The 12,887-nt window shown below is 40.9% G+C and overlaps 1 protein-coding gene across 2 annotated transcripts in view; it reads left to right on the top strand.

Moving 5' to 3' along the window:
- The first annotated feature begins 2,825 nt into the window (after positions 1-2,825).
- Positions 2,826-12,887, top strand: part of LOC131877133 (lachesin-like) — a 55,036-nt gene continuing 44,974 nt past the window's right edge. Inside the window, exon 1 of one of the 2 annotated variants that reach the window (XM_059222727.1) lies at positions 2,826-3,076. Coding sequence is in view for 1 of the 2 variants with exons in the window: in XM_059222726.1 (XP_059078709.1) it covers positions 3,117-3,128 (12 nt within the window). In the remaining variant the exon portion in view is untranslated. Of the gene's footprint in view, positions 3,129-12,887 lie in introns of both variants that reach the window. The other variant, XM_059222726.1, reaches the window with a different exon arrangement.

Below are 12,887 nucleotides of genomic sequence, written 5' to 3'. Positions count from 1 at the left end.
TGCTAACCACAGCAAAATTGTGCGACTTTCCCCGTATAAATTGTCTGGCCTGTTTGGACATGTGGAGCTTTTTCCCTGTCTCATCCGAAAATGAAGTCAACTGTTTCCACTAGATAAATCTAAATTGGCAGTAAGACGGGTGCCTTTCATGAGTCCCTCACTCCACATTTGGGCGCCAACAAGCATAATGCCCATCTGTCATTCGCCAGGACCAATCTGAGGCCAGCGAACCATCGAGGATGGGTCCTCCACTCAGTCCCGAGTGCTGGGGCGCGGAAATCAATGGTTTCAGTTGCACACCCAAATGTCAGCCCAAAGTCACCCATCGGACGTTGGCCAAGTGGTCCACACACATACTAGGTACTGCACTACATGCCATGGAAGTGGTGGAAGATGAGGAGCTGGTAGTCTCTCGTGGTTTGAAGGAGTGACAAATTGAAAGCAAGGAGGAGAGACGGGGGGAGCCCAAATTTCAAAGCATAGTTAGTCTTTGCTTGAGTGAGGCATATTTGGCAACGTGCTCCTGCATTTCATTATTTAACCCAAGTGATCCGGACCCGAGAGACTGTTCCATGTGCACAATCCGTCCATAAGTTGGAGACAATTATTGTTTCCAGCAACTCCATGGAGTCATACAAAACTGTTGTCTTCTTTCTGATTGGCCAAGAATGCCTATTCAGTCAAAGGAAAGGAACGCATTTAAAGGTGCGAGTAATGCGAACGCATATGCATCAAAAGCAAGGATATAGCAATCAAAGCTAATCGGAACAGAACAATTTGAAAATTATTGATTCGTAGACCTGACATGTTGACTGTTGAAACTATGAACTAGACCACAGATTGGGTGCATTAATAACTCCTTCAGGCTTGAAAGTTCTTCAATTCGCTGTCAATTACCATGTGAAAGAAGAGATTTTCAAATTGACACAAGTCTGCCAATTCAAAGTGAAATGTAAATAATTTTTCTAAAGATCGTCAGGATACCATACGTGGACTTAATTGGCATTCACTTACTCCAATTTTGTGTTCCTACATACCTTACTCTACCCTCATCATGAGCCTGAATTTATGTTCAACATAATTTTTGGAGAATGATCAAAGATTTAAATCACCAGTCCTTAGTTAAGGATCAAAGAACAACGTCTAGGCCCCACAACGGATCCATTTTATGGATAGTTCACAGTGGAGATAGCTTCTTCAATTGACTGCACGAACCCTACATACTATCGGATTTCAGATGGTTGGCGAACGCAAACCAATTTTGACAATCGTATGAAAATGTGCATCAATGATTTTACGAGAATGTGCAATCGCAAGAGACAGAGAAAGAGACAAATTTTTCGCTATCTTTATTTCGGATTTATGCACCATAAACTGATAATAAATGTAGTTGTGATCCACCGTGACCGATCGATAGAGTTACACTAAAAGTTAAAATAAAATGTTGTATTAAGTATGAAGAGCAAGGAGAATCAAACAATGAACAGGATTAGTTGATATACTGATTTTTGGTCAACGTAACTTGTAAGATATATTGGTGATGTACTTCAGAAATGTACTTCAAACGTTTATGGTGTTTTGGCATTTTGTGGTGTTGATAATGAATTAATGGATTACAGCTCATGGAAGAAAAACGTCACGCCTGCAAAGCCAGTCGAGTCTTGGCTTTGAACAATTTTTGGATTTTTGGGAGTGCGTTATTGTTTGACAAGTATTTTTGCCAAAAATAAACGAAGAATGCATTCCTTCACATTTAGAGAAGACTTGGAAAGCATACTAAAATAGGGCTTTTTTTATTAAAGAAGACCAAAACAGATATCATCTATTTCATCTTCCAAAACATCTGAATCAACATATAAAATGTGTGTTAAGTTGCTCTGCATGTTTCAACGCAAAATCATACTGCCCAAAATTTCCAATTTTCCCCTTGTTTTTCCTTTTCCCTGCTTTTTCCATTTTTGAAGCATTTCTTCGGTTCAGTCCAATTTTTTGGCTATGAATTATATTTTTCAGCCTGATTTGAGCATCATTTATTCATATCTTACCCCTTAAAGCGAAATATTCTCTCGAAAGTCCTTAGTTTTCATTAAGTTAATGGGATTGAAACTAATTTCTTTAAAGGTGTCGTCAATTTCTCTCAAGTATTCCTTCTTTTGGCCTAGTCATTGACCCGAGTGAAGTTTCCAATGTATAATGTAGCCGCATAAAAATGTTTAAAGATAAAACTCACTAGAATCATCGAACCACGAAGCCATTTTGTAGCAAGGCTCCATATACTCATTGTGCTTTTGGATGATCTTGCCATTAACATGAACAGTTTTAGTCCATCCCAAAACGGATAGAACTGATGTTGAGATGGTTCTTAATTCTGAGCTGGCTCACTGTCTATCCAAGACAACCAGCACTCGCATACATAAATAGACTACATAGACTGGTTCACGAAAAAAGTTTCGAGCCATCTGGTTGGAATGTGCACCAATCCACTATTCCCCAGGCATATCCAGGAAAATATAGTCCATTCGCCATGAAATCGAGCCATTAAAGGATTCTCGTTGCAAACTGTCATCAACTCGATCCAAGGGATTGGGCAGAGAAAGCCGGGATAAACGAATCCACCATGAAAGGGCGCCAATTAGCACGTACTAAGAGGTACGTAAGCTAGGATGTTGGAGAACGATTGAATAAACATAAACCGCCCTTGACGCAATCGAACGCCTTTGGAAGTCTTCAATGGCCCGTTCTTCTTTTCCGTTGGGGTAACGCTCGCTCATTTGCCGTTTGAAACGGAGGAGATAAAAAAGGGCGAACTCCAAGGAGTTAAGCCTTCGGCGCTCCGCCAACTTCTGACACTGAGGAACAACGTGGACCAGAAGTGACTTGGAGGCATTCTCAAAAAGACCGTGGAACAGTTCCAAAGTTCGAGGAGAGTTACTTTTTGTGTGAGGGCTAATTTTGCCTTGTGTATTTCAAGACAACGAAGGAAGGTAGAGAAAGGGTGAATCTGATCAGAAGTGCTAGTGCGTGTGGAACAATTGTTTTTTTACATCTGTTCGTTTCTGTCACCACCATCTTCAAGGTTAGTTGTGGTCCACATAATCTCTACTCACGTTCCTTCAATGCTTTATAAGGTAAACGCATCAGCCCTTATCTATCAGTGAAAGAAAGCACTTGTTTACTTTTTATTTTTATGCCTTTGCTAGTTGAGCTAAGTCTTTCAACTTTCAACCTTGGCCATTGATTCCACAATGACGGAGGCTTCTTATTCTAAGATAAATGCTAGAACGGAATGGCGTGTCACAAAGGATTTAATCATCACCAAATTGCTCCATTCTTTGCTTGCATAATTTACATGGAAATGGAACTTGATAACTGTGATCTTGGCAGGTTCTCGTCCTTGAGTCAGAAAATGAAGAGGGAAGAGGTCAAAATGGATCTTTAACAAGTTCTCGTTTCATAATCGGCACATTTTCCCCTCAACAATATTCCCGTGATTAACGATATTTGGGAGTGTTCTCTCCGGAGAAAAATGGAACGACCTCTAGGCTGTAAGCGACCACCAAACGACTGCAAACCGTCACCAAATCGTCTTACCAAAGAAAATGTCAATTTTTGCGGGGAAAATATAACACTCTTTACTTATGGCACAAATGTTTTGCTCTTTTACTAACCACTTAATTAATTGCAGAGGAGTCTCAAATGGTTCAGCGAAATGCCGTGACCCCAAAATTATTGCTGGTATCTAAAAAATAAAACCATTTCCAATCAGACCATTTACAGGTTGAACATGTACATACGTACATAAATTAAGTAACATAAGCCAATTTGAATGTGGTACCCTTACAAAAGGGTTGGCCGCCGAGATGCCGATTGCAAAGGCTAAACGGACAAAATGAGATAATCAACCTAACGTATACATATATATCAAACTGTATATTATATAGATTAAAGAACAAGCTATTGCAACGTGCTCCCGGAACTTCTTGAGTCCTGTCAGCCATTTTGGATCAAGTCGTCAACAACGATTGAAGTTAATATTCTTTGCGGGTTATGTCCTAAATATTGTAGGACTCTGTTCCTTTTGGTTTTCGTTTCAAGGGATTATCATTGGTTAAAATCAGTTACTCGCTTTGACTTGATCACAATTCATGAGAATGTGGTTGGTTGACTCGGATATTCCGACTCGAGTCCCGAATTTATGGCGGCCATTTACTACATTGATAATAGGGGACACACGAGAAGCAATCAATCCAATCAACATGATCATGCAAGTTCCCTTCGAATAGCGCTTGTTTTCTGGGAACGACCCAATCACAATCATCCTGGGACGTACTACAAACTATCGAAATGTGTAAAACGGAGGAAGTTGCACATTTGGCAAAAATTAGAAGGGGCCCTCCTCATTCGCTAAGAAAAACTTTCCAGACATGAGACCGACCGAACTGAACTGCAGGATCGGTCAGAATCTTATCTGCAATCATGCAAGTCGCCAATTGAGTCCGGACAGAGATGAACAAAGGGGTCCGAATTTATTTCTCCAAGAAAGGTTCCCATCGTGGAAAATTGTTTTCCTTCGGCGTGACGCCTGAAACAAACTAGCAAAAATAGCATAGCGACAAAAAACGGAAGAGTTATGACTTCGAGGCGCTTTTTTCGATGCCACTGCAGAACAACAGATTTACCCGCAGTTGAGCTTCAAACAACGGGTTAGACTTTGAGGGGTTGTCCAAAACGAGAGAAGACAGACATTATTATATTCCTACATTGCACTTTCAATGGCTCTGATTACGCCGGTGCATTTTAAGTGTCTTTCAGGTCGTTTCTTCGTCCTTTGTCTAAACATTGCGAAGAATGTAATTCTCATTCTAAATAGCTCATAAAAATGCAAGGTAATAATCAGGTTTTCCATAACATGGATGCAAGCGTAATATTTTGTACTTCTTGTTCGAAGGGTTGATCTGGAATCACATTTAAGAATTGTCCAAATCGGTTAAGAAAGGTCATTACTAGCTCTAAAAGGGAAACACTTTCCCGACGAGTAATAGAAGGCAGCAAATTAAACAATGAAGAAGCGCGAGAAATGAGGAGGAGGATAGGACTTAATTTTTTTGGAACAAGCTGGGCTTCTCAAGGGCTTGGGATGCTTGTAAAAAGTACATTAAATCTTTACAGCCAGCCCCAAGTTTACCATGATAATTCAAGGCATGAACCACAGGAATATGGACAGAGACGCTAGCTAGCTGTGGAGTCTAGAATTGACGTCTTGGAAACGTATGAACGTCTAGTATTTTTCTCGAAACGACACTGACCTTCTCCGTATTCCATTGATTCCATGTTCAACCATAGACTAATTGGGTTAGAAAGATCTGCCCACGCTGATTTGTTTGGCGGATTAGATATTCTTATACTATAAAGACGATCAATAAGAATTGTATATTTCGCTTTTAAAACTACTGGGGATTAAGGAGAAGAGAACATTTTTTTCTTTTGTTTCACGACCCGGACCGATGATATCAGTCGATTTATTTTGATTGTCATAAGATTATTCATTGAATACATTCTGGAAAGTAGGAAGAATATACCTTGAAAACAGTGAGAGTACGCGAACAAGAACCATGGTAGCAATTTTCTAAATTCGGTTGACAATTGCTCTAACTCATCGTTCCCTTTAACAAAGTCAGCCACCATCACTTTTGAATTAAAGACAAGGAAATCAATGACCTTGTTGCCCTAGGGTTAACTACGAATTGTTTTTTTTTATTGTTCTTTGGACAGATTAGTGGGTAGACGAACTACATATCCATAATCCTTTATGAAATGGCTAATTCTGGTTGTACAGGTAGAATAAAAACATTCGTATATAGGCAAATTTCGTGTCTCAGTGACAGCATGAAAATGTATAAATCAACCAAGAAAATTAGACGTTACGTCGATTACTACATGATTGTCAGTGCAAAATTAACGAGCCTCACAGAGCACCATCACAAAATGAAGAAATTTTGTGTCAAATGACGCTCAAAAGATCAATGAGCGTTTTTCGGATGAGCTCTGCTGCCCAAATTTGAAACAAAAGTGAGTGCTACATGCCCGTCACGGATCAAATTCGATCTCGACCAGAAAAGTGGACAAATGGTATTCCAAACTACTCGTCTCTGGCCCTGAGAGACAGACCCATTTTGAGGCCTGGGGCCTTTCCCTTGACCAGTTTGTTGTGGTTGTGGAATCGATCCCGAGGAAATTTGATTTGGACACAGGTCCCGAAAAGTTAGCCGAGAAGTCCCACCAGAGATGGATCAAAACAAACTTCAAGTTCTCGTGTGGAGGAGCTGTCATCCAGTCATCCCCCTTCTCATTACAAGGACGTCTGACTTGAACGTCTAAAAATGGCCTTTCTTTATCCCGCTTTGATCTACCAGAAACGTTGCCGACCAAAGAGAATGTGGATCGTCGTGGTCTAGACCTTTCATAAAGCAGCTAATGAACTTTCCCGAATGAGAATTAACGGAACTCCAAGATCAAAGGATGTTTCGGGTGCATTTTTCTCCCGTCTCCAGTGGTCTTGGAGATCTGTCCGTATTTGAAGATGTTCAGATGTTACCAACATTTGGAGAAAAGGACGACCAAAAAAGGTTGCCACATACGGACGGACCAGCGTGTGGACCAGCGTGTGGACCAGCGTGTGGACCAGCGGTATGGTGGTGCGGAATGGTGCTAGTACGTATGTGTAGAGGACAGACTTATACATGGATGACGTACAATCTGTCTGAGAGGATTTGGATTTGCGCTAAAAGAAGAAGGGAAAGATTGGCCACATCCTCCCACACCGGATTCTCGACAGGAAAATCTGGCAAAGCTGCAAAGTGGTGCGATCAAGGCGGTAGTCCTGAATACGGAAAGCAACCATAAAGAATGATCACATCGGGCTCACGCGAGTGAGTCGGTCTGGAAATGGAGTCTCACTGGATCCATATGCCTAGCATTGGTTTTCTTTCACCATCTTTATTTACTCCGGCCGGCCTTTTTCCTTCTCGATGTGTTCCGTTTTCAAGGGGGAAAAAGTTATGGCGATAAAAGACAGACGGAAGGAAAAGGAATAGGAAAAGTAAGAAAAACCACCCCAAAGTAAAGACTTCATTCCTACCGTAGATTGGTAATAGATCGGCCATGTTAATGTTTCATATTCAAGGTGGACAGCAAGGTAAATTTTACAACATAGACCAAGTCGGATTGGTAATAATTTCATTAGGTTAAGAGCAACGAGATATGCATATGCACTCAACTCACCGAGGCACAATTGGAATCCATTATTAATGAACACTCCTCCTTGCATTGAAAGCTCCTCTAACAGACCAGAATTTGGGTGAAATTATGACTAGATATTCGCCATTTTACAATTTGCCCACCACTCCAATAATCTCTACGCAGTCTATCAATCTCCAGAGAACTTGTCTGTATTGGAGATGGAAATCAATGAACCCCCAAGAGACCTCGGTGGGTAGAAGGGCTAGTATTGTCACTATTGTGGGTGTGACACTTTCAGTGCCATCGTGTTCCTGCTTTTTTTTTGGCGCCAACCGATCCCACCCTCGCTTGCTTCGATCATGTTTGTGACTGTCCTCGGGCGAAACTTGACAATAATCATTACAAGAATGCAGACCCACCACCAATGGTCCTCGTCGCTTTGTCCAAGTCAGTCCATTATTATGGACACCATCTCATCAGTTCCAGACATTTGGGGAGGGGGATCCAGAATGCAAAAGTGAACGCTGCCTTCCAATGTACTGCATACACATACGCGTACGAATATGTAGTATATTGCTGTTCCAAGCATGCAGTGCCTGTGGATCAAAGAATTGCTAAAGAGACACAAGGAACCGTGTTCCGAGCATATTTGATTATATCAGCTTAGGGACTGACCTTAATGTTGGGATTACGAGGGCTGATCCAGATTTGAACGGCGTTACATACATTTATGTAGTAGTAGAGGGCAAGGCAAGCCAACCGAGCACTTGGAGTCATGCTTGGCTCATATTTGGAGGAGATCTACTTGAGGGGGGCCTTAAGCAAATATTGAACTTCGTCTTACGTACGTACGTACATACAGTAGTCGGCATGTGCTGGGTTGGCTTAGCTAGTTCGGGTATGTCTTGTGGACGCCGTACACAAGACTGAAGAAGTCGGTTTTACCATCGGTATTAATGTCAAAGACACTCGTCCTTGCAATCGGCCCATCCCGAACGAAACAGTTTTCTTCTCGTGTCATGAATATGCAAATTGTTATGAACTTCATGCTGCCCCTGATCCTTGTTCACACCCCAAGAATTAGCAAACCCACCGGGTGACCTGAAATCCAAGATTAAACTAACACTTTTTTTGTCGAGGCAAGATAGTGTTGGCTAAGACTTCTAAAAGTCAAGTGGGTTCCACAGCTGTTATCTGAAAAAGATGCTCAGAGATCTGCCCACGTCGACTTCACACCCTGTGAGGAGAGTATTGGGCCGCTATCTCGTAAATTCCGCCCTGCAATCTCGAAAGTGCCAATGGAAAGGGTTTTCGCGCCTTGGCTTTCCTTCCACCGGGTGTAGAGAAGATATTGTCGTTGGAGATCTCCAGTGCGATATCCAAGCAAGCAATGAGACTGCATGATGGGACTGGCCTTTTTCTTTGTCGATTTGTTTTTCCCTCAAAAGAACCTCGAGGCTTGAAAATTGAATTTGCAAGAGTGGTGCATATTCCAGGGGCTTTGGTGGACATTGGTACTATTCCTTGGGCCGGGGCTGATAGGCGGCTATGATGGGCTTAATAAAGAAATTCCAATTCGAAATGTCCAGCAGAGAATCTGAACAATTCTATTCCGAGTAATTTGACGTGCTCTTATTGCTATCAAATGGTTGCCAACTTCAATTAATTTCGCATAGTAATATGGAGGAGCCTTCAAAAGGAAACTCCCAAGTAAAGTAATGGCGCAAAATAGAACACAGCCCTGTCAAAAAGTATCCTTGAAATATTCATGAAGTCATTTTAGTATGCCCAGTTTGATTAAAAAATCGGATAAGTTATTGCAAAGATCAGGTGTCCACCTCAAATTTCTGAAGAAATGACAGAAAATGTCAGGTCTTTGACTTGAACACACTCAACTTCAATAATGCAAGAGGTGACATTGAATGTAACTACTTTTACACTATCTCCTGTCGACAATGGTAATAAAAAAAATATGAACAGCTCAGAAAATGTTGGTAACCGCAGGATTCAAAAAGTCATATTTTACACGCCAATGCCTTCGTTACACTTACTTCTTAAAACCTATCCTATTGTTTGTTCTTCTTTAGCCTTGTTTGGAAGAAATTTCTGACAGGCAGGAGCGCAAAAGTATTCTTGATAGCATGTAAAAAACAGTTTTAGCAGCTTCACCGACGAACTTAAAAAAAAATCCATAAAACAATCACAATCTTTTATCCGGATGAGCCAAAGAAATTAGCACTATTTAGTCATTTATTTAGATTCACACGCAATACATTGAAAACGCCATGCTCAATAGTATTCGTTATTTAAAAAAAGGATTGTTTCTTTTCATGATCAGATGAATACCTTTGCTTCAACGTGTCCCATGGCATTGTCCATACCCATTATTTTCGATCCTATCCTGGTCTATCCTCCCCTAAAAATTGCAACATGATCTTGGAGTCGGGACAAAGCCACATGATTTATAAGAGCTGAAAAATACCAATAAAATTCTCAACATTTTTTCTCTCTTGGGCTAAAAGGGAAGAAAAGCTAGCGTTTCAAATGTAATAAAGAGGAGATTTTTGGTACTAAAGGTCATTCAAAGACAGATGGTAAAGGTTTCTCTCCAAATATATGGCACCCAAAATGATCACTCTTGATGACACAGAAGTTAAGGTAAAATATTTCTTGATGTTGCACAAAGTGACCATTAGGATGTCCGTGCTCCTTGGATCCTTTTTTCAAGTTAAACCTTCCTTTCAAGGAACGATGTCTTTGGTGGCGTGATGTCCATTTCTTTCGAGGCCCTGTTCCAAAACTCCTTTCAGTGGGATTTGAAGCCATGGCACGCAGTACACTTTGACCTTCTTTTATGTAGCACATGACGCTGATTGGGAACGATAGCCTTGAGTTTTGTGGAATGTTGTTTCTAAATGTAGTTGTCCGCTTGAAGGTTGGCGGTATTATATCACTTGGGGTAGTCTTATGCATGTTGCTCACTCACTTGGAAAAAAATGGGAGCATCCCTTTGAAAGTTCAAGATCAGAAGATATCGATGTACGCTAAAATGGGCAAAGTTTCTTCTCACTCCCCTCTGTTCAGGGATAATGTTTCAGTTTTAGTGGAAGGTCCCTTGGGCGAGTTTTTTTCTATTATGAGCAAAAGCGGAAAGAGGAAGGCAACCCGAATAATCTAAGACGCCTATTCTCAATAAACAGGGGGAAAGAGTCTCAAGGAGGTAGAATCGAAGTAGAGCCTTTTGCTTGTAAGATTATTTGTCAAGTCTTAACTTTCTCAATTGGGGGCAATTGTAGGGACAGGAGGCTTCAATTTCCGGGACATCCATTTCTTTTTCGAAGAAAGTTCATGTTTTTCAGACAAACTCTTTCCGTCGCACTGAAGTATCCTGCCGGCTCGCAAAAGCTGTAAAAGTGGTCCTCAAAACTCTCCTTCTACTCATATTTCATGGTAGATTTGGAATCACGAAGGCAAGCGCAACAGCCAAAGGGTTTTGTGGATCCTAATCCCAATCAGCCATAAATCCGATCCATTTGGTCGGAACTTCTTTTCGTACATTTACCTCCCCCCTCCTTTTTTGCTCCTCTATGGACGAGAGCGGCAAATTCAAACTTGAACGGTCGATGATGCACTTTAAAGAGACCGAAACAAAATGTTTCCGATAGTGCACGTTTGACAAAGGGTGCAATAAATTACTGAACTGAAGTGGGCATAGACCCATTTCTCGTGGATCTGATACTCGCCTTTTTTGGTTCTTATTTTGCGTTTAAATAAACTTTCCTGTAACTTTTAGGGATTGAGAAAAAGGAGGAAAAAGCCCCTGTTTGGGATTATTTTGTTAATCCAAAGATTATTGCTGACATGTGCTAGGTGTGAATTACATAAGACGGACCAAACACGGTTAATCATTCATCCTCCGTTGGATCCCTTTGAATGGACATTGTAGTGCAAGTTAAGCCGATAGAAGTCGTTGTTAGAAAACCAATAAAAATGAGTCCAACACCAAAACAAACCACAATTCGTCTCCTTCATTGCATTCACTTTTTAAGTAATCCTCCGTAATGTCATCAAATGATAACTATCATCAAACTTGACAATTCTATCTGATGAGTAAAAATTGCTTTAACACCACCGAAAGCGCTGTTTTCAAATGATCAAACTTGGTTGTTGTTCTTTTTGCTTGAAGGCTCCTCACCAGAACTTCCCCACCAGGACACTTTTGATCAAGGATATTTCTGCCGTCGCCGACTCCTAGGCCTTTCAGCAAAATCTAACTTTGCCAAATTGGCTTCCTCGCCTAGCGACCCCCCCCAAATCCGGACGGATCCAAATTTGGCCTCTGAACTATCCAGACACGGTTGACGGTACAAAACTTCCCAGGCATCAAATTTGGTCTTTGAGAAGTATTGATTTTGACGAGCAGTCTCCCACTTTACATCCTTCGAATTGTCGCAAATAAATGTAATGGAAGGAGGTGCATCCTTGGATAGATATTCACCAGGGTATTGGAAATACCTTAGTTGCTCCCATATCAAGCTTCAATTCCAGACTGAGATCAGAATATCGGCCGGAGCATTGTACCACATCTATATAATTTCTCTTTTGTATCTCTGTAAACGAAATGAACCTTCCCTGGATACATTGAAGCTTTATCTCGTCTTTTAATATTGACCTCGTTGTTTAAGTTGAAAGGGGCATACCGTCATGTCGCAAAAGTGCCCAGTCAAAGTGAAGGCTGTAAGCGAGTGACAAGAAAATTGAAAGCGAGCATTCCTCGCTGGAGTGCAAAGTTTTGCCATGGATCAAAGTGAGGCTCAAAACTTGGCATATTCCACTGAAACTAGCAAATGGCGTGTTGGCTATTTCCCGTTGGTTCTTGCTATGAATCTATCTGAGATATTCCAATTTCTCACCCTTATCTCGAGGCCAAGTACGCAATGAGGGGAGATCTCTTTGATTGGTGTGATGGATGTGACGTTACTCATTCAGGAAGATAACGCTCGTGGGTTGCACCCAAAAAGCTAATCCTGATTGGAGAAGTGAAAGGGTTGGGATCGTTAAGTGTCCCCATGACAGGGATTGGCCCTTCACCCAGATTTTTGGGCGAATTGGGGTTAACATCAAGAGTCCATTGGGGACGCTCTCTTTCTTTCGATTCTTATTGATGTTGTTTATAAATCTTTTATAAATCTAGTTTCTCGGACGTGAATTTGATACTTTGAGAGACTGAGAATTGACAATGTAGTTATTAAATCTGATTTGGCTAGTTTATTGACATTTTATTTTTCAGAAATATTTTTCTCAATCAAACTTATGTTCAGTTTGCGTTTGAAACACATCGACCGACTTTGTCAAGAACGTGTGAATGCTAAGATTTTGGGTAAGCGATAGCTTGCTTTTACCAGGACCTGGGCAACTAATGATGTATAACCTGAGTAATTAAATGTTCATGAAATAGCCAATACATTAACATACAAACCCCAACAATACTTGATGACAGTATCTGATCACCCAAAAAATATTCCTGAAAAAATGATATTCGATTTCCAATTATAGTTTCAAAGGCCAAGGAGCAACACGCTAATGTGAGTTAAAAGAATATCTTTTGCTATTGCGAAATTTGAAGATATGGCAAAAATAGGGGTTAA

This window comes from Tigriopus californicus, chromosome 2, assembly GCF_007210705.1.
Source record: "Tigriopus californicus strain San Diego chromosome 2, Tcal_SD_v2.1, whole genome shotgun sequence".
NCBI lineage: Eukaryota > Metazoa > Arthropoda > Copepoda > Harpacticoida > Harpacticidae > Tigriopus > Tigriopus californicus.
This window is presented reverse-complemented; position numbering and strand designations above follow the sequence as displayed.